Source organism: Crocuta crocuta, unplaced genomic scaffold (assembly GCF_008692635.1).
Source record: "Crocuta crocuta isolate KB4526 unplaced genomic scaffold, BGI_CrCroc_1.0 scaffold556, whole genome shotgun sequence".
Classification (NCBI taxonomy): domain Eukaryota; kingdom Metazoa; phylum Chordata; class Mammalia; order Carnivora; family Hyaenidae; genus Crocuta; species Crocuta crocuta.
The window spans coordinates 2,725,058-2,744,814 of record NW_027527436.1 but is presented as its reverse complement, the minus strand read 5'-3'; the positions used below and the strand labels follow the sequence as shown (position 1 = coordinate 2,744,814).

The window sequence follows — 19,757 nt, the reverse complement described above, 5'->3', positions numbered from 1 at the left end:
TTTGACTTTAGTGTTCCTTGTAGTTTTTTCTTCATAGATAGGTAACAAGCCTGGTAAAAGAAACCATTGTATACACTTTTAGCATTGTGGGGGTAGTACTTTATAGTCCTGTGATTAGTCTTTTCGTAAGCATGTGCTTCTGGACTGTGAACTTCACATGTGCTTCTCTGTCTCTCCCATCTATAGGTGGGGCAGGATATCTGGAGTGGGCTGGAGTTGGGTATTTCCTTTCTCAAAGTTGGTTTGACTCAGATAATACCCCAGCAGTTTAGGCTGTGATCAACTAATTTCTCCTGAGGATAAATACTGTTAAAAACAACAGTCGGGGGTACCTGGGTCACTCAGTTGGCTAAGTGTCCAATTTTTGCTCAGGTCATGATCTAATTCATGGTTCATGAGTTCGAGCCCCGCGTCGGATTCTCTGCTGTCAGCACAGAGCCCACTTCAGATCCTCCATCTCCCTCTCTCTCTCTCCCCCTCTTCTGCTTGTTCTCTCTCTCTCTTAAATAAATACATAAATTTTAAAAAGAACAGTAAGCACTGATTTATTTTAAAATGATTCTCTCCCCCTCTTTCTACCAGAAGCACTAGAAAATTTTCTCCTGATATTTACTATGAGAACCTGGGCAAGCTTCTGAAAGTAAATCTCAAAATGATTAGGAGCCCCCTTTATAACTAGGTCCCCTTGAAGACTTCAGTTTGCAAACTTATTGCTACTGAATCTCCAGCAATTCTTAAGTATAGTTAGGTCTTTTTTCCCCTGAAAACTGTTTCCAATGGAGCTTTCTACTGGTTAGTCTCTGCATTTGTCACCGAGACTCCCTGTATCTGTCCGTCTGTTTTTCCAATCTTGGGGACAGCTGTTTGTCCTATTTTTCCCCTTAGAGATCCAAGAAGAGTTGGTGATTTTTCCCTGTTCAGCTTTTTTACTTGTTAGGATGGAGTGGTGGTAACTCCAAGCTCTTCACTTGTGGAATCTAAAACTGGAAGCCAGGTTTTAATGTTTTGACCAAATAAGAAAAGAAGATTATGGAACAATCATAAACTCTTCCCACTGGTTATTCAGATCATTTTGCCTAGTTTCAGCTTGTATGGGCATACTTATAATTTCATACCACCTATAATATGCTAATTTCTAATTTATAAAACATTTTTTCAAAAGCAATAGTTTCTTGCTTTTAAACTCTTTGATGTTAGATTTACATCTGATGAAAGTGACTGATACATAAATCTAAAGAAAAATTACTTTTTAAATATTTCTTTATTCTGTTACTTTATCATTTCAGTGTGATCACTGCTTGCCTCTTTATAATGACAAGCCTTTCCGCCAAGGTGATCAAGTTCATGCTTTCAATTGCAAACCTTGTCAATGCAACAACCATTCTAGAAGCTGCCACTACAACATCTCAGTGGACCCATTTCCCCTTGAGCACCACAGAGGAGGTGGAGGGGTCTGTGAGGATTGTGAACATAACACCACAGGTAACTAGCAAATCATAAATAACAAATAACAAAGGCTGATTTGTTTTTGAGATCCATGTGCTTCTTTATGCAATGCAATCATTTTAAATTGTGTTATTGCTACTTACTTAAGAAAGTGCCTAGATATGATTTCACTCATATGTGGAATTTAAGAAACAAAATAGTAAGCAAAGGGAAAAAAGATAGAGAAACCAAGAAACAGACTCTTAACTATAGAGAACAAACTGATGGTTCCCAAAGGGAAGGTCAGTGGGAGAATGGGTGAAATAAGTGATGGGGATTAAAGAGGGCACTTGTGATGAGCACTGGGTGATGTGTGGAAGTGTTGAATCACTATATTGTACACCCGAAACTAATATTACACTGTATATTAACTGGAATTTATATAAAAACTTTAAAAAATGATACGGTTATATTTGAAAACTAAAGCTTGTTTAGTTTTCCAAATAATCAGGTACTTTTCAGATATAGCACTCATATCTTAGACTATATCTTTCCAGGAAAGTTTTGTTTTTTGAAGTATATGCCATTTTATTAAACCATGAGTATATTTCAGAAAACTCAGGAATTATTAGTTTGAGTATGTATTCCCTTAAAATAAGTTTCTTTGTCTGACCCTGATCTTCCATTATGTCTGGATTTGCATGTAGTACTGTCTATATTCATTCAGATTTGGCCTGGATGCTGGTGATCTGGGAATAGTCTTTTTAAAATGCTAATAGAACAAAGAAGATGATTATCAAAATCTTGTTTGAAAACAAGATAGCAGGACACCTGGGTGGCTCCATCAGTTAAGCATCTGACTCTTGACTTCAGCTCAGGTCATGATCTCAGAGTCATGAGATCGAGCCTCACATCTGCACTGTCAGCTCAGAGCCTGATAGGAATTCTCTCTTGCCCTCTGTCTCTGTCCCTTCCCCTGCTCACACTCTCTCTCAAAATAAACTTAAAAAATTAAACTTAAAAAAAGTATAGCAGTTTGACTCTTCATTGAAAATTCCATTTTCTGATGGGCTTGTAAATTAAAAGCAGAAATAGGGAACATCTCAATTTGTAAAATATAATGGGCCAAGTCTGATGGTTTTGAATGTGTGCCCCTCTGAAGCATGAATGACTTCATTGGATAATTATTGATGACCTAAAATGTCACCAGAATGTGACTAGGTGCTAGGAATATAACGATGAACAAGATAATTAATTTTCCTGTCTTTGTGTGGATTATTATACAACAGGAAAGGCACTCTTTTTAACATTTATTTTTGAGAGGGAGGGAGGGAGAGAGGGAAGGAAGGAGGGAGGAAGGGAGAGAGAGAGAGGGAGGGAGAAGGGGCATACAGAGAGGGAGACACAGAATCCTAAGCAGGCTCCAGGCTCTGAGCTGTCAGCACAGAGCCCAGTGCAGCGCTTGAATCTACAGACTGTGAGATCATGACCTGAGCCAAAGTCAGATGCTTAACTGACTGAGCCACCCAGGTGCCCCTGAGAGGCACACTATTGAAGGAATAATTACAAAGTTGTCTGATGAGTGCTAAGATAGGGCAAGTGTAGTAGGAGTTAACCAGGTAGAGGAGTGAGGAGAATTAGGGGTGTGACAGAGATTTCTAGTAAGAGAAACAGATGTGCAATGGCCTAGAGAAGAGAGAAACCTGGCACCCCAAAGAACTTTTGTAAGGGCAAATGGGAGATAGTAAGAAAAGGTGCTAAGACAGAAGGCAGCGGCCAGATCTGAAGGACTCTATAAACTGTGATAAGGAGTTTGGCTTCCATCCTCAGGTTAACAGATGCCACTTGAAGGTATTTTATAGGAAAATGACATAAAAAGTTTTGTGTTTATAACCAATCTGGTTATAAAGTGGAGAAGGATTGGAGAGACCCAAACGTGGTTTGGGATACTGTGGTAGTCCAGGTAAGAAGTACATTTAAAGTCATGTGGATGTAGAGAAGTGGACCCAAGAGATATTTGGAATGGAAAGTGACAGACTTTTCTGAGCCAAGTGTAGGGTGTAGATAAGGAAAAGAAAGAGTCAAGATGCAATCCTAACATTCCAGTTTGAGCAGCAGGGCCAGTGTAGGAAACACGAGAGGATCAGAGTTTAGGGAGAAGATGGCCAGTTCTGTTTTGTATAAATATTCACAGTGTTTCCCAAGAGACATAAGAGAAACTCTTGCGGGCAACTGGAAACACAGATTTGAAGGATCTTTCTTAAGAAAAGCCTTTTGTGATGCCTCAGAATAGATCAGTATTATCTATAAGCTTTAGTGGTCCTTAGGTTTATCACAATTTGTAAGTGCATATATATTCCTGTAATTATTTAATTAGAATTCATTTTACCCACTAGACTGTAGGAAAGCTCTATGAAAAGGGTACAATGTATATTTGGCTTGCTACTGTATTCCTCAGCATTTAGCTCAGTGTTTGAAACATGGTAACCACTCAATAAATATTCATTAAATGATAAATAAAGAAATTTCTAGATTAAAGATAGAAATTTGGGAGTCATCAGCATATGCAAATAGAAATATTCTAGAAATATTATAAATCCATTTAATTTTTAATTAGTCTATAGCCAATATCCACCAGGATGTGATTTTTACTTACGTTATTTCTATAGTCTTTTGATATTGAGCCAATTTCAGCAATATTTGAACAGAGTGCATAATGTTTAAGGGAGAATTGATAGTCTGGAGTTTTATTTCAGCTCCTTTCAGTGATCTTATATACTTACTCACATTTACTTTAGAAGTTCCCTGCACTTTAAGTTTTTTCTTACATAAAATGGCAAGAGAAAATCTCTAAACAATAAATTGTAAATATAGGAGCTACCACATATTTCTAATATGTCAGTCTATTCTAATATTTAATATGAAATTTATTTGGTGTGCCTAAACATAATACATTTCTATTTCAGTATTTGAAATAAAAAATAATGGCAATAAGCAGCAGAAACATTCACTTTTAAAAATGTTAACTATAGAATAATAAATTATATTTAGAACAGTGTCTTGTTTTGAGAACAAGATTTAGTCCTTGAAAAATATTTCTAATACTACATACACATACACGCTTTCAACTGTATGGCCATTATCTACCACACATATAAACATTTCTCATATTTGATTTAGATTAAGTGCCCAGTCCTAGAAATAAAGAAAAGTTTTAAGTTTGGAAGCAAAGTCTTTCAAAATGTATGGGCCCCAACAAAGCAGAGCTTTTTAGAAGTGTGGCATTACATAACAGATGGGAGTTTAATGAAGTAAAGCACAGTTTGTAACAGGTTCATTGTTTCATATGCTCTGGATCACTAAATTGGCAGGTAGAGATGAAAGGTGCATTAAAATGGACGTCCCGAATATTATAGAATTCCCTCAAAGGAATACAGTCTTTAATTTTGAATTATGCCGCTGATTTAAACGAATTGGAAGTCATAATGCATAACCTTTCCCTGACGCAGGAAGGAACTGTGAGCTGTGTAAGGATTACTTTTTTCGCCAAGTTGGTGCAGATACTTCCGCCATGGATGTTTGCAAACCCTGTGATTGTGATAAAGTGGGCACTAGAAACAGTGACTTCCTTTGTGATAAGGTGAGTTCTGAGTTTTGAAGGTAAATAATTGTTCATTTCCAGAAACTAATTTGGAAGGTCTGTATTTATCAGGAAATCCTCTAAGTCTTCTTAGAGATGGCTGCTTTAGACGTGTGCCTAGCAACTTTTACTTGAAGTATAAGGCTGCTTACATGGTCCTTTGCATACATGAAAAGCTCATTTTAGTTTTAATTTTAAAATTGTTGAAAATATTGAGGGGTGGGGATTCCAAGTAAACTAGGAAGTAATTGAGTATATGTCGTGGCATTATGGGTGAATTAATATGAATATAAGATATTAATTAAACAACAGTTTTTCTTCCAAATTCCATAGAAGATAGTATAACGAAGGTCATGCATATCCCCAAATGAAAATTATGACAGCCCTACTTCTAAATTTCGTATTACAACCTTCTCTCTTGACGATACAATGAATTTTTATGATTTTATCCATTTTTCTCACCAACATCACAAGTACTGATGTTTGAGCTACATGAACACAGGATCTAACTGAAGTAGGCCTATATAGCCTACCTCAAGTCAGAAAAAGCAGCTCCAGGGGCGCCTGGGTGGCTTAGTCGGTTAAGCATCCGACTTTCGCTTAGGTCATGATCTCGCGGTTCGTGGGTTCGAGCCCCGCATCGGGCTCTGTGCTGACTGCCAGCTCGGAGCCTGGAGCCTGTTTCGGAGTCTGTGACTCCCTCTCTCTCTGACCCTCCCCTGCTCACGCTGTCTCTCTCTCTCTCTCCTAGAAATAAATAAAAAAAAAAAATTAAAAAAGAAAAAGCAGCTCCATATTTAAATGTGGTATCTTCAGCTAGAGCTTTTTACCTGTTGTGATCATACTAATACATAATAATATATAAAGGGCAAATTTACTTTAAAGAATCAATTCAATGTATTAATTTTTAATAATTACATAGGGGAGCCTGGTGGCTCAGTAGGTTAAGCGTCCATCTCTTGATTTCAGCTCAGGTCATGATCTCACAGGTTGTGGGTTAGAGCCACATGCCAGCCTCTCTGCTGTCAGTGCAGAGACTGCTTCAGATCCTCTGTCCCCCTCTCTCTTTGCTCCTCCCTGACTCACACTCTCTCTCAAAAATAAACAATAAACATTTTCAAAAGATGTTTAAATAATTACACATTCCCTTGTAAATAGTCAGGAATTCATTGGATAGGAATGTAAGCCACAATCTAGTTAAAGAAAAAAAAAATTAAGCTACAGCATGAAGGTAATAAGTTCAAGGCAAAATATATTAGTCCTAAAACTTTCAGCATACATTATAAACTGCTTTAACAAATAGAAGCCAAATAGAAGGCAGGCCAAAATGACAATTTGAAGAACTTCTGAGTGACTATAGTGTGTTAATAAAGGAACATTATATGTTTTATTGGAAGATTGAAGAGTAGAAAAATAATTAACAAAGACAATTTCTACTTTTATATTTTTTGAAATTGAGGAACTATTTTCTGAGATAGTCATATTACGTTTTTATACATTTTGATCAGTAAAACCTGACTGTGTCTTTACACAGCTCCTCTTTACAATTGTGCCATGAAATTTTAGCATGTATATCATTTGCTTGATATTCACGTCAAAGATCAAAGATTGACATATTTTTTAAGATCTCTTCACTGACCACAGAATTATAGAACATTTTGAAATCACTTTCTTTTATGTTACCCTATATTATTTTTAATAAAGCTTTCATGAAATTAATTTACTTCTTTGTCTTTTTCCTGTCCAACATAAATGGAACATTTTCAGTAATATAATAAGCACCCAATAAATATTTGTTTAATAAATGTTGAGTGATTGAAGAGATTTTGTCTGAGTACTGATCTCACAATCAGATGGTCATTTAGAATGGTTATCACAAAGTGAGCATCATGTAAAATTTTCACCTAAGTAATATTTTCTCCCTGAAGATCCAAGATCATGTGACTTTGGTGTATAGTACTGAAAAATTGTGATCTAAAGGTCTACTTCCTAAAGTCTCATTTACATGTCTGTTTCTATTAAAAATTCACTTCAATTGTAATAATACATATATGCTAGACATAAAAAATGGTAAGACTTATACCATGCAATAATTAATCAACAGAAAGCAAGACTGACTATATTGACTGACTATATTAATATCAAGTAATGTGGAATACAAATAAAATTTCCAGAGAGATATTATGTAATGAGAAAAGGTAAATTAAGCAAGAAGACATAGAAATTCTAAGTGTGAGTATACTAAACAGTAGAGCTGCAATATATGTGAAGAAAAACTGAGAGCTGAGAGAAATATATATATAAAAGAAACTTCAACACCTCTTGCTCAATTTTTGAGGCGGAAGTTGCCGCCTGGCCAGTGGACAATTTGGACATGGACAGGGTAGAGGTGGAGAGTGGACAGAAGCCTGAGACAAAGGAGGGGTGTTTAATCATGGGTGGATGAGAGTGCAAAGTTCTGTTCCAGAGACTAGAGAGCTGGGCGAAGAAATGTTCACCTCTCTGGCGCACACACACGCACACCACACTCATCCACCCCATAAGATGAGCAGCGCCATATAGTGGAGAACAGAGTTGCTATATCAAACCCCACCCAACTGCACCCTCCAAGCACATAACCTAGAAGACCAGCACAAGTCAATCTACCTGCTTCTTATGTGGACTATAGACTGCTTAACAGTTTCAGTTCTAGGGGAAACTGGATGTAGTTCATTCTGGTTTCCTTCTGTTTGCTGGTTCACTTATTTGTCCATTTTCTTTGCCTCTGTTTTTGCTTTGCTTTCTTTTTTCTTTTCTTCCTATTTTCTTGATTACAGAGAAAAATCTATTTTTCCTTTTTTTTAACGTTTTTATTTAAAAATTTGTTCATTCTATTTCATTTTCATTTCATCTTATTCTATTTTATTATATTTTTTTAACTTTAAAAATTTTAGCATTATTTTTGTTTTCTTTCCTATTTTCTGTATTCTATCATGCTACTATCAAGAAGCAGACCAACACACACCTAATCTCTAGCTTCCTTTATATGATTTTTTTCTGTTTTTAATTTTTTAATTATAATTTTGTCAATTTTTTTTCTTCCTCCAAATTGACAAAATGAAAGACTCTCAAAAGAAAGGATAGGAGGAAATGACAGCCAGGGGCTAAATCAATACAGATATAAGCAAGATGTCTGAACTAGAATTTAGAACCACAGTAATAAGAATACTAGTTGGGGTTGCAAAAAGCATAGAATCCCTTTAGCATAGATAAAATAAAACCTAGTCAGGACACAATTACAAATGGTATAACTGAGATGCTATCTCAAATGGATGCCAGAATGGCAAGGATGGGCAAATATCAGTGATATAGGAGATGAAATAATGGAGAATAATGAAGCAGAAAAATAGAAAGAAACAAAGGCAAAAGATCATGAGACAAGAGTTAGAGAACTCAGTGACTTATTAAAAAGGAATAATATTTGAATCATAGGAGTCCCAGAAGATGAAGAGAGAGAAAAAGGTGCAGAAAGAATGTTTATCTGAACAAATTATAGCAGAGAATGTTCTTAATCTGGGGAAAGATACAGACATCAAAATCTGAGAAGCACAGAGAACTCCCAATTAAATTCAACAAAAACTGACCTTCACCAAGGCATATCATAGTCAAATTCACAAAATACACAGACAAGGGAACAATCATGAAAGCAGCAAGGGAAAAAAGTCCTTATCCTATAAGGAGAGACTAATCAGGTAGCAACAGATGTATCCCCAGAGAGTTGGTGGGCCAGAAAGGAATGGAAGGATATATTAAATGTGCTGAATTGGAAAAAAAAAATACGCACCCAAGAATACTTTATCCAGCAAGGCTCTCATTCAAAATAGAAGGAGAGAGAAAGAATTTCCCAGACATAAACTAAAGGAGTTCATGACCACTAAACCAGCCCTGCAAGAAATTTTAAGAGGGACTCTTTGAGTGGAGAAAAGATGAAACAAAAAAGACCAAACGACTAGAAAGGACCAGAGCACATCTGCAGAAACACCAACTCTACAGGCAACACAATGACACTAAATTCATATCTTTCAGTACTGACTCTAAATTTCAATGGACTAAATGCTCCAATCAAAAGACACAGAGTATCAGAATGGATAAGAAAACAAGCCCATACATATGTTGCTTACAAGACACTCACTTTAGAACTAAAGACACCTGAAGATTAAAACTAAGGGGATAGAGAACCATCTATCATTCTAATGGTCATTAAAAGAAAGCCAGAGTAGCCATACATATGTCAAACTAGATTTTTTTTTAAAAATAGTTTATTGTCAAATTGGTTTCCATATAACACCCAGTGCTCATCCCCACAAGTGCCCTCCTCCATGCCCATCTCCCCCCTTCCCCCCACATCCATCAGTCCTCAGTTTGTTTCTCAGCATTCAAGAGTCTCTCATGGTTTGCCTCTCTCCCTTTCCCCCACCATTTCCCCCCTTCTCCTCCCCCATGGTCCTCAGTTAAATTCCTCCTAATCCTCCTATACGTGCAAACATATGATATTTGTCCTTCTCTGCCTGACTTATTTCGCTCAGCATAACACCCTCAAGGTCCATCCATGTTGCTACACATGGCCAGATTTCATTCTTTCTCATTGCCATGTAGTATTCCATGGTATAGATAAACCACATCTTCTTGATCCATTCGTCTGTTGATGGACACTTAGGCTCTTTCCATGTTTTAGCTATTGTTGAGAGTGCTGCTATGAACATTGGGGTACATGTGCTCCTATGCATCAGCATTTCTATATCCCTTGGGTAAATTCCTAGCAGTGCTATTGCTGGGTCATAGGGGAGTTCTATTGTTATTTTCCTGAGGAAACTCCACACTGTTTTCCAGAGGGGCTGCACCAGTTTACATTCCCACCAACAGTGTAGGAGGGTGCCCATCAAACTAGATTTTAAAATAAAGACTGTAACAAGAGATGAAGAAGGGCATGGTATCATAATTAAGGAATCTATCCATCAAGAAGATCTAACCATTGTAGATATTTATGCCCCTAATGTGAAACACCCAAATATATAAATCAAGGAATCATAACCATAAACTCCTTGATAAGAATACCATAATAGAGGACTTCAACACCCCACTTATAGCAATAGACAGATCATCTAAGCAGAAAATCCACAAGGAAACAATGGCTTTGAATAATACACTGGGCCAGAAAGACTTAACAGATATATTGAGAACATTTCATCCTAAATCAGCAGAATACACATTCTTTGTGAGTGCACATGGAACATTTTCCAGAATAGATCACCTACAGGGTCACAAATCAGCCCTCAAGAAGTACAAAGTGATCATGATCATACCTTGCATATTTACAGACCACAATGCTATGAAATTCGAAATCAAACACAAGAAAAATTTGGAATGACCATGAATACTTGGAGATTAAAGAATATCCTACTAAAGAATGAATGGATTAACTAAGAAATTAAAGAGGAAATTAAAAAGTACATGGAAATCAATGAAAATGAAACATGACAGCCCAAAACCTCTGGGATGCAGCAAAAACAGTTTTAAGAGGAAAGTATATAGTAATTCAGGCCTTCCTCAAGAAGGAAGAAAAGTCTCAAATACACAATTTAAACTTATACCTAAAAGAGTTGGAAAAAGAACAAGAAATAAAGTCCAAAACCAGCAGAAGAAGGGAAATAATAAAGATTAGAGCAGAAATCAATGATATTGAAATAAAAAATTAATGATATTGAAATAAAAAATCAATGAAACTAGGAGCTATTCCTTTGAAAGAATTAACAAAATTTATAAACCCTATCCAGGTTGATCAAAAACAAAAAGGAAAGGACCCAAATAAATAAAATCATGAATGAAAGAAGAGGGATCACAACACTGCAGAAATGCAAACAATAATAAGATACTATTACTGGTATTTATATGCCAACAAATAGGGCGATCTGGAAGAAATGGAAAATTTCTAGAAACATATAAACTACCAACCTGAAACAGGAAGAAATAGAAAATTTGAACAGACCCATAACCAGTAAAGAAATTGAATAGTAATCAAAAATCTCCCAACAAACAAGAGTCAAGGGCTTGGATGGCTTTCCAGGGGATTTCTACCAAACATTTAAAGAAGGGTTAATACCTATTCTTTTGAAACTATTCCAAAAAATAGAAATGGAAAAAAAAAGTCAAACCCTATTCTATGAGGCCAACATCACCTTGATTCCAAAACCAGAGAAAGATCCCACTAAAAAGGAGAACTGCAGACCAATTTTCCTGATTAACATGGTTGCAAAAATTCTCCACAAGATACTAGCAAACTGGATCCAACAATACGTTAAAAGAATTATTCACCACAATCAAACGGGATTCATTCCTGGGATGCAGAGCTGATTCAATATCTGCAAATCAATCAGTGTGATATGTCACATTAATAAAAGAAAGAGTAATAACCACATGATCCTCTCAATAGATGCAGAAAAAGCATTTGACAAAACACAGCATCCTCTCTTGATAAAATCCCTCAAGAAAGTAGGGATAGAAGGATCAGACATCAAGATCAGAAAGGCCATATATGAAAGAGCCACCGCCAATATCATCCTCAATGGGGAAAAACTAAGAGCTTTTCCCCTAAGGTCAGGAATATGACAAGGATGTCGACTTTCACCACTGCTATTCAACATAGTGTTGAAAGTCCTAGCCACAGCAATCAGACAATACAAGGAAATAAAAGGCATCCAAATCGGCAAGGAGGAGTCAAACTTTCACTCTTCACAGAATACATAATACTCTATGTGGAAAACCCAAAATACCACCAAAAAACTGCTTGAATTCGTACATGAATTCAGCAAAGTTGTAGGATATAAAATCAATGTACAAAAATAGATTGCATTTCTATATACCAATAATGAAGCAGCAGAAAGAGAAATCAAGGAATCAATCTCATTTATAGTTTCAATATATACCAAAACCCATAAAATACCTAGAAATAAACCTAACCAAAGAAGTGAAAAATCTATACACTGAAAACTATAGAAAGCTGATGAAAGAAATTGACAAGGACACGGAAAGAAAATGCACAAACATTCCATGCTTATGGATCAGAAGAACAAATATTGCTAAAATGTTGATACTACCCAAAGCAATCTACATATTCAATGCAATCCCTATCAAAATAACCAGCATTCTTCATAGAGCTAGAACAATCCTAAAATTTGAACAGAATCAGAAAAGACCCCAGATAGCCAAAGGAATCCTGAAAAAGAAAACCAAATCTGGAGGCATCACAATTCTGGACCTCAAGCTATATTACAAATCTGTAATCCTTAAGACAGTATGGTACTGACAGAAAAACAGCCACATAGATCAGTGGAACAGAGTAGAGAGCCCAGTAATGGACCCACAAATGTATGGTCACCTAATCTTTGACAAAGCAGGAATGAATATCCAATGGAAAAAAGACAGTCTCTTCATCAAATGGTGTTGGAAAAACTGGACAGCAACATGCAGCAGAATGAACCTGGACCACTTTCTTATACCATATACAAAAAATAAACTCAAAATGGGTGAAAGACCTAAATGTAAGACAGTAAGTCATCAAAATCCTAGAGGAGAAAAAACAGCAACAAGTTATTTGACCGTGGCCGTGGCAACTTCTTACTTGACCTGTCTGTGGAGGCAAGGGAACAAAATAGGAAAAATGAACTATTGTGACATCAGCAAGATAAAATCTTCTGTATAGAGAAGGAACCAATCAGAAAATCTAAAAGGCAATGATAGATTGGGAGAAGATATTTGCAAATGACATCAGATAAAGGGTTGATATCCAAAATCTATAGAGAACTTATCAAACTGAACCCCCAAAGACAATCCAGTGATGAAATGGGCAGAAGACATGAAGAGACACTTTTCCAAAGAAGACACCTAGATGACTAACAGACACATGAAAAAATCCTCAACATCATTCATCATCAGAAAAATACAAATCAAAACCACAATAAGATACCACCTCACACCAGTCAGAATGGCTAAAATGAATAACTCAGGCAGCAACAGATGTTGGCTAGATGCAGAGAAAGAAGAACCCTTTTGCACTGCTATTGGGAATGCAAACTGGTGCAGCCACTCTGGAAAACAGTACGGAGATTTTGATTTTAATCAAAAAATTAAAAATAGAACTACCCTGTGACCAAGCAATTGCACTACTAGGCATTTATCCAAATGATACAGGAGTGCTATTTCGAAGGGGCACATGCACCCTAATGTTTATAGCAGCATTATCAACAATACCCAAAATGTCAATTGACTGATGAATGGATAATGAAGATGTGTATATACAAACAATGGAATCTTACTCAGCAATGGAAAAGAATGAAATACTGCCTTTTACAATGACATAGATGGAATAAAAGTGTATTATGCTAAATGAAATAAGTCAGAGAAAGACAAATATTATTTCACTCATATGTGGAAGTTAAGATACAAAACAGATGAACAGAAGGGAAGGGAAGCAAAAAAAAAACCCAAAAAACAAAAAAGAACAAAAAAAAACCCAAAGAGGGAGACAAACTATAAGACTCTTAAATACAGAGAACAAACTGAGGGCTGTTAGCAGGGTATTGGGTGGTGGGCTAAATGGGTGACAGACATTAAGGAGAGCACTTGTTGGGATGAGCACTGGGTGTTATATATATGTAAGTGATGAATCATTAAATTTTATTCCCAAAATCATGATTACACTATATGTTAACTAACCTGGATTTAAATTTTTAAAAAATTTTAAAAAGATGAATACTATACTATAAAATTGAGTTTCTCTAGATGAATGATACATATAAATTTGAAGGTGATGAATTAAACAGGAGTAGAAGAAAGTTAACATACATTATTGTCTTTATCTTTCAAGTAAAAAGTTAATAGATATTATTAAATATATTATTTAAAGTTCCAAAAAGTAACCAGTAGATAGCAAAAAATAATAATATAACCCAAACTTCAGTTAAAAGTGGATGCTTTTCTCCTAAGATCAGGAACAAACCACAGTGTCTCCTGTTATCACTGCTATTCAACATTGTACTGCATGTTCTAACCAGGAAAAATTAGGCAAAAGAGTAAAGTGAAAGTCACCCAGATCAAAAAGGAAGAATTAAAACTACCTCTATTGGTATATAACATGATTTTCTAGGGAAAATAATTCAAAAAAATCTATTCAAAAGCTATCAGAACTAATAAACATCAAAGTTAAGCAAGGTTGCAGAATATAATACAAGATCAGGATGCAAAAATCAATGGTATTTCTGTGTACTTGCAATGAACAGTGTTGAAATTAAGAACACAACTGCATTTAAATAACATCAAAAGAATAAAATGCTTAGAAATATATTTAATAAAAGAAGTCCAAAGCTTAAATTCTGAAAGCTACAAAATATCATTGAAAGAAATTAATGGTCTAATTAAATGGAAAGACATCCCATTCATATATTAGAAACAATATTGCTAATGGTCCACAAAATGATCTACAGATTCAACATAACCCTCTTAAAATCCAACTGGCTTTTTTGCAGACATTTGTAAGATCACTGAAAAATTCATATTGAAATTCAAGGCACTTAAAAATGGACAAGACAATCTTGAAAAAGAATAGAGTTGGAAGACTCACTTTCTAGGTTCAAAATTTACTATAATGTTGCAGTAATCAAGACAGTGTGATGTGGTTTAAGGAGATGATAGCTAGATAGACAGATTGATTAATTGATCACTGCAATACAATTGAGAGTCTAGAAACAACCCTCACTTTTACATTCAGCTGATTTTTGACAGGGGTATCAGTGAACGAAGAATAGTCTTTTTAATAAATGGCATTAGGACAAATGCATATCCATATGCAAAAGAATGAAGTTAGATACCTACTTTGCACGATCACATCATTGTCTCATGTTTTTCAAAATATTAAATGTAAAGTCACTGTATGCCCCAGCACTTTAACTCCTAGGTATCTACCCAAGCAAAATTAAAATAAATATATCCTCACATAATTTTACTCATAACATTCATTGCTGCATTATTCATAGTAGGCACATGTAAAGTAATCCAAATGCCCATTAGCTGATAAATAGATAAATAAAATGTAGTATATCTACTCAGTGAAATATAATTCAATGGTAAGAAGAAAACAATTACTGACACATATTACAACATGTACTTTGAGCTCAGGAGTAAGATGATGGGAAGAAGAGGGACAGGAAGAGAACAAGTTTTTTAAGAGATACTTCTGTATAATATTCTCCATATACACAAATATAGGTTAAAAATGCATAAAAGGAAAAACATGTTTTAATATTTTTGTTTTGAAAAGATGTTTCCTTTTCCCTTTTTTCTCTCCCTAATTTACTTTGCTGGTAATTTTTATAGTCAGATAGAAATAAAGAGAATATTTATTAAATCTGATATGTAACCAGAGAGCTACATATAGGAATCTGAATGTAGGTGCACTGATAAAATTGTTCTGTGAATTTAAAACCTCTACATTGTCTATAAATCACATTCATATTTACTTTTTTTTTTAATGTTTATTTAATTTTGAGAGAGAGAGAGCCAGATCATGAGTGGGGGAGGGGCAGAGAGAGAGGGAAACAGAATCTGAAGCAGGCTCCAGGCTCTGAGCTGTCAGCACAGAGCCGGGGTGGGGCTCGAACTCACAGACCCCGAGATAATGACCTGAGCAGAAGTCGATCGCCCAACCGACTGAGCCACGCAGGCACCCCTCATATTTACTTTGATTTTTATTATTTTCTCATGCTCCAAGTATCAACATAAAGTATATGAATTATTATTAGGTATGAATATTATGGTGCCAAATACACCTTGGCTAAATAATGTTATAAAAGATTTCTAAAAAATGTCATTTTCAATGAGATAACAATACGCACTTAAAAAGTTGTCAACAATGTCAGAATTATAAACTGTAAAATTGAATTCAAGGACGTTTTAGAAATTCATGCAATTGCAATCCTTAATAATATTAGGGAGCATACAAGGAAATTAGGCAGTAGTTCAAGTACCATTTTGTTATAATAACTTAGGAATCAAGCCAGCCCCAAATGGCCTGAGTGACTATGTTGTGCGCTATGTGTTCTGGAAGGGAACTTTCCCTTTGGCAGTTGTCATTTGAAACTCAATCCAATCTCATATGGCATGTCTGCCTTATTCTTCCATAAGAAATGTTATAATTCTTCCTCATGTGAGTGCCAAGATCTTGAGAATGGCATGAAGTAATGCTCTAGGTCACTAAATCCTTTAAAAAAAAACAAAAAAAAAACGAATGCCAAAGTTAAGATACATAGAACATTTAAAGCATAATATTAAAATTAATAAGAGTGTGTAAAATGGAAAAGAATCATTACTATCATTGTGGAATCTTTAATATGGAGTCTTTGGATTTCTAGAATACCATGGATAAGTTTTAGGGCATTCACTTATATCTTTAAATTGCATGTAGTTGTGTGTCTATGTGTTTTTTATTTGTTTATGTATCTTTGAGGGAAGAGTTTTCAGTACTTTCATCAGACTCAAAAGCTGTACATGAGCCAAAAAAAAAAAAAAAATGAAAATTCACTGTGCTGGGGAAAAATAAGTCCATTTGTCTTAAAACCAGCCTTGGCTATTAGCATAGATGAATATAATGCAAGTTTCCCAGGATGTCACTGCCCTTCCTTGTTCCCTTTGAAATCGGTGTGTAAGTTATTTGACATCTTTTCTGAGTCCGAGGTTGACTTTTCTTTCTTCCTGCCTCCCCCAATCTACTATGACTCAAGTTCAGATAAACTAGATAAAGTCCCATGCTCCGATGATGCTTTAAAAAATAAACAAATACAAACAATGAAAAAAACAAGAATTCTGAGGTATTGGAGGTCTGTGAACTCATGCTTACAGTAGATAAATACAGAAGTCTGCTTCTCCAATGTGCTCCCCCACTGCCCCTACTCTTCATATGTTTGCTGGTGTTCTTGGAGTGCCTGCTACAGCCACCTCCACGGTTAATGTGGATGAGGTGAAAACACTTAAGAGAAAGTAACTAGTATGACTCATGGCCTGAGTAACGTAGAAGGTATTTAAGAAATGTTGTCTGAGTGCTTTCCTGACTGGGATTTTCTCCATCCCTCTTACCTTTTTCTTTCTTACTTTGCTGTGTTCTTGTATCTGACTAAGAAACCATGAGTTAAGCTGCAAAAATCAAGATGTGGGAGGTCAGCCAGAGCAGTGACTGTCAAACTTTTTATGTACATATGAATATCTCACATGTCTTTTAATTTAAATTTAATTTAACTTTATTTTATTTTATTTTGAGGGAGAGAGAGAACATGAGCAGGGTAAAGGGGCAGAGGGAGAAAGAGAGAGAAAGAAAGAGAGAGAGAATCTTAAGCAGACTCCATGCTTAGCATAGAATCAATATGGAGCTGTATCCCATGACCCTGACCCTGGGATCATGACCTGAGCTGAAACTGAGTTGGACGCTCAAGTGACTGATCCACCCAGGCACCCCTCTCAGATGTCTTTTTAAAAGGCAGGTTCTTGAAGTACCTGGGTGGCTCAGTCAGTTAAGCATCCAGCTTCAGCTCAGGTCATGTCTCATGGTTTGTGGGTTTGAGCCCCTTGTCGGGCTGTGTGCTGACACGTAGCTCAGAGCCTGGAGCCTGTTTTGGATTCTGTATTTCCCTCTCTCTCTGACCCTCGCCTGCTCATGCTGTCTCTCTCTCTCTCTCTCAGAAATAAATAAAACATTTAAAACAAATTTAAAAGGCAGGTTCTGATTCAGGAAGTCTGGAGTGAAAATTGGGAGTCTGAGTTTGTAAAAGTTCCCAGGTTGATGCCCTGGGATGCTGCTGGCCTCTGGACTACTCTTTCATAACCAAATTGCTAAAACACTGTCAAAGATGTATATGCAAAAACACACACACACAAAACAAAAACCAAAAAAACTGGATGTAGACGTATGTGAGAAAGGGGGGTAAACATTGCCCCTTGTGTTCTTATGTATAAGTGTATGCAGTTGGTTGGAATGGGCTTACTCTGTTCCATCTTCTGAAATCCCAAATGGTTTTCTAAGTTTTCCTTATGACTAAGCCTCTGTTAAATTATAGTCAAATTGTACCTTAAGTTGTGTCCTCAGAATTAGAAAATTTAAACTAAGTGATTTTTTTAAAAAAATGGAGAAAAAAACAATAAGGGAATCTGAGAGTTGACTGAAAACTGAAAATATAGTTGTAATTATATAAAAAGAAAGAAGAATGGTTGATTGTAATGCTCAATAAGACATCAGTAGACTGCTGCAATAGAGCCAGAACAGAAAGAGATGATTAAGAGACATTAAAAAATAGATTAATAAGGCAGGAGACAAGGGGTTGGAATGAATTAGATGAAATGGAAAGGCATCAGTGAAGGAAGTATTTCCAGATTCGACCCAAAGAAGATGGAATCGTGAGGAATAAGGACCCTACTCACAAAAATTTATTGTTGTGCCAGGGTGATAATTTTTAAGGAAATACATTAAAAAATGGAACAGAATATACTCTCTGTACATAATGCACCATTTCCTGCAGTTCATCAATGCTTTCTCATCTGCTCAGAACTAGGTATTTGTCATCAATTACCACAACATGTCCAAAAGTCACTGTGTGATTTTTCTGGAAATATATTACCTTGTATTTTGTGTTTTTCACATATTAAGGTGTACAAATAGAAATAATGCACACATTTCTTCAGTCTATGGAAAGCTTGACTGACGAGTATGATATATGGATATTGGCTATAAACATTAGGATGGTGAAGGATATGAAAGGTAGGAAGTTTATCTAGAGTTTAAATAAAGACATGAAAAGCTGGGTTTAAGTTGTAGTCCATCATTCAGAGACTTAAGGAAAAATGAGTAGTAATATTTCTCTTGCAGCTGGCAAGCTGAGTATCCATTGATTGACCCGAGAATACAGAGGGCCACATGCAAAGGATCGGAACAAAGGTGCTAGGGTATAAGTGAGTAAGGAAGGGGAAGATGGATCTGACCTATCAGTAAAGGCTCATACTGTTGAAGTTATGCAAGAACCAAGGTTATGGCAAACTGCCTGGAGATAAAATGGATGCAGCTATAACTGAGGTGAAATTCCAACCCTCAGCCTATGTTGAGATCTACATGTTTGAACACACCTGGCATCTCCTTGGGAATGAGCTTATCCCAAGGGCTATGGTATAAAAACTTGACCAAATAATAATTTCTCAGGCATTTAGAACTAGATTCAAACAGAAGATAGAATTGGCAGGGTTATTAGGTAGTAACTGGATGTTGATTTAACTAACAAGTGTAGGATATTATGATATAAGGCCCATTGCATTACTACTCAATAGCAGTTGGGATAAGCTAAACAGATGTAACAAATAGATCCCCAAATGACTAGTGACCCAAACAATACAGGGGTTTATTTTATTTTATTCATATAGCCCTCTATGGTAGCAGTTCCAGGTTGATTGCTGGGTCTCCTCCAGAGGAAAGTTCAGGGATATAGCCTCCTTCTATTGCCTGGCTCTGCTTTCCTCTAGAAAAAGAAAGAAAACAAACAAACAAAAACCCACAAACAAACATTAGAGAACCAACTTTCATCTTCTGAAGGTCTCGGTCCACAAGAGGCATACCTCTCTTCTGCTA

At 35.9% G+C, this 19,757-nt stretch overlaps 1 protein-coding gene across 1 annotated transcript in view; it reads left to right on the top strand.

The window, feature by feature from the left end:
- The window catches only part of USH2A (usherin), a 717,315-nt gene that overhangs the window by 102,849 nt on the left and 594,709 nt on the right, over positions 1 to 19,757 (top strand). The window contains exons 9-10 of the mRNA XM_077759473.1: positions 1,287 to 1,482; positions 4,935 to 5,065. Coding sequence (XP_077615599.1) covers positions 1,287 to 1,482; positions 4,935 to 5,065 — 327 coding nt within the window. The remainder of the gene's footprint in view (positions 1 to 1,286; positions 1,483 to 4,934; positions 5,066 to 19,757) is intronic.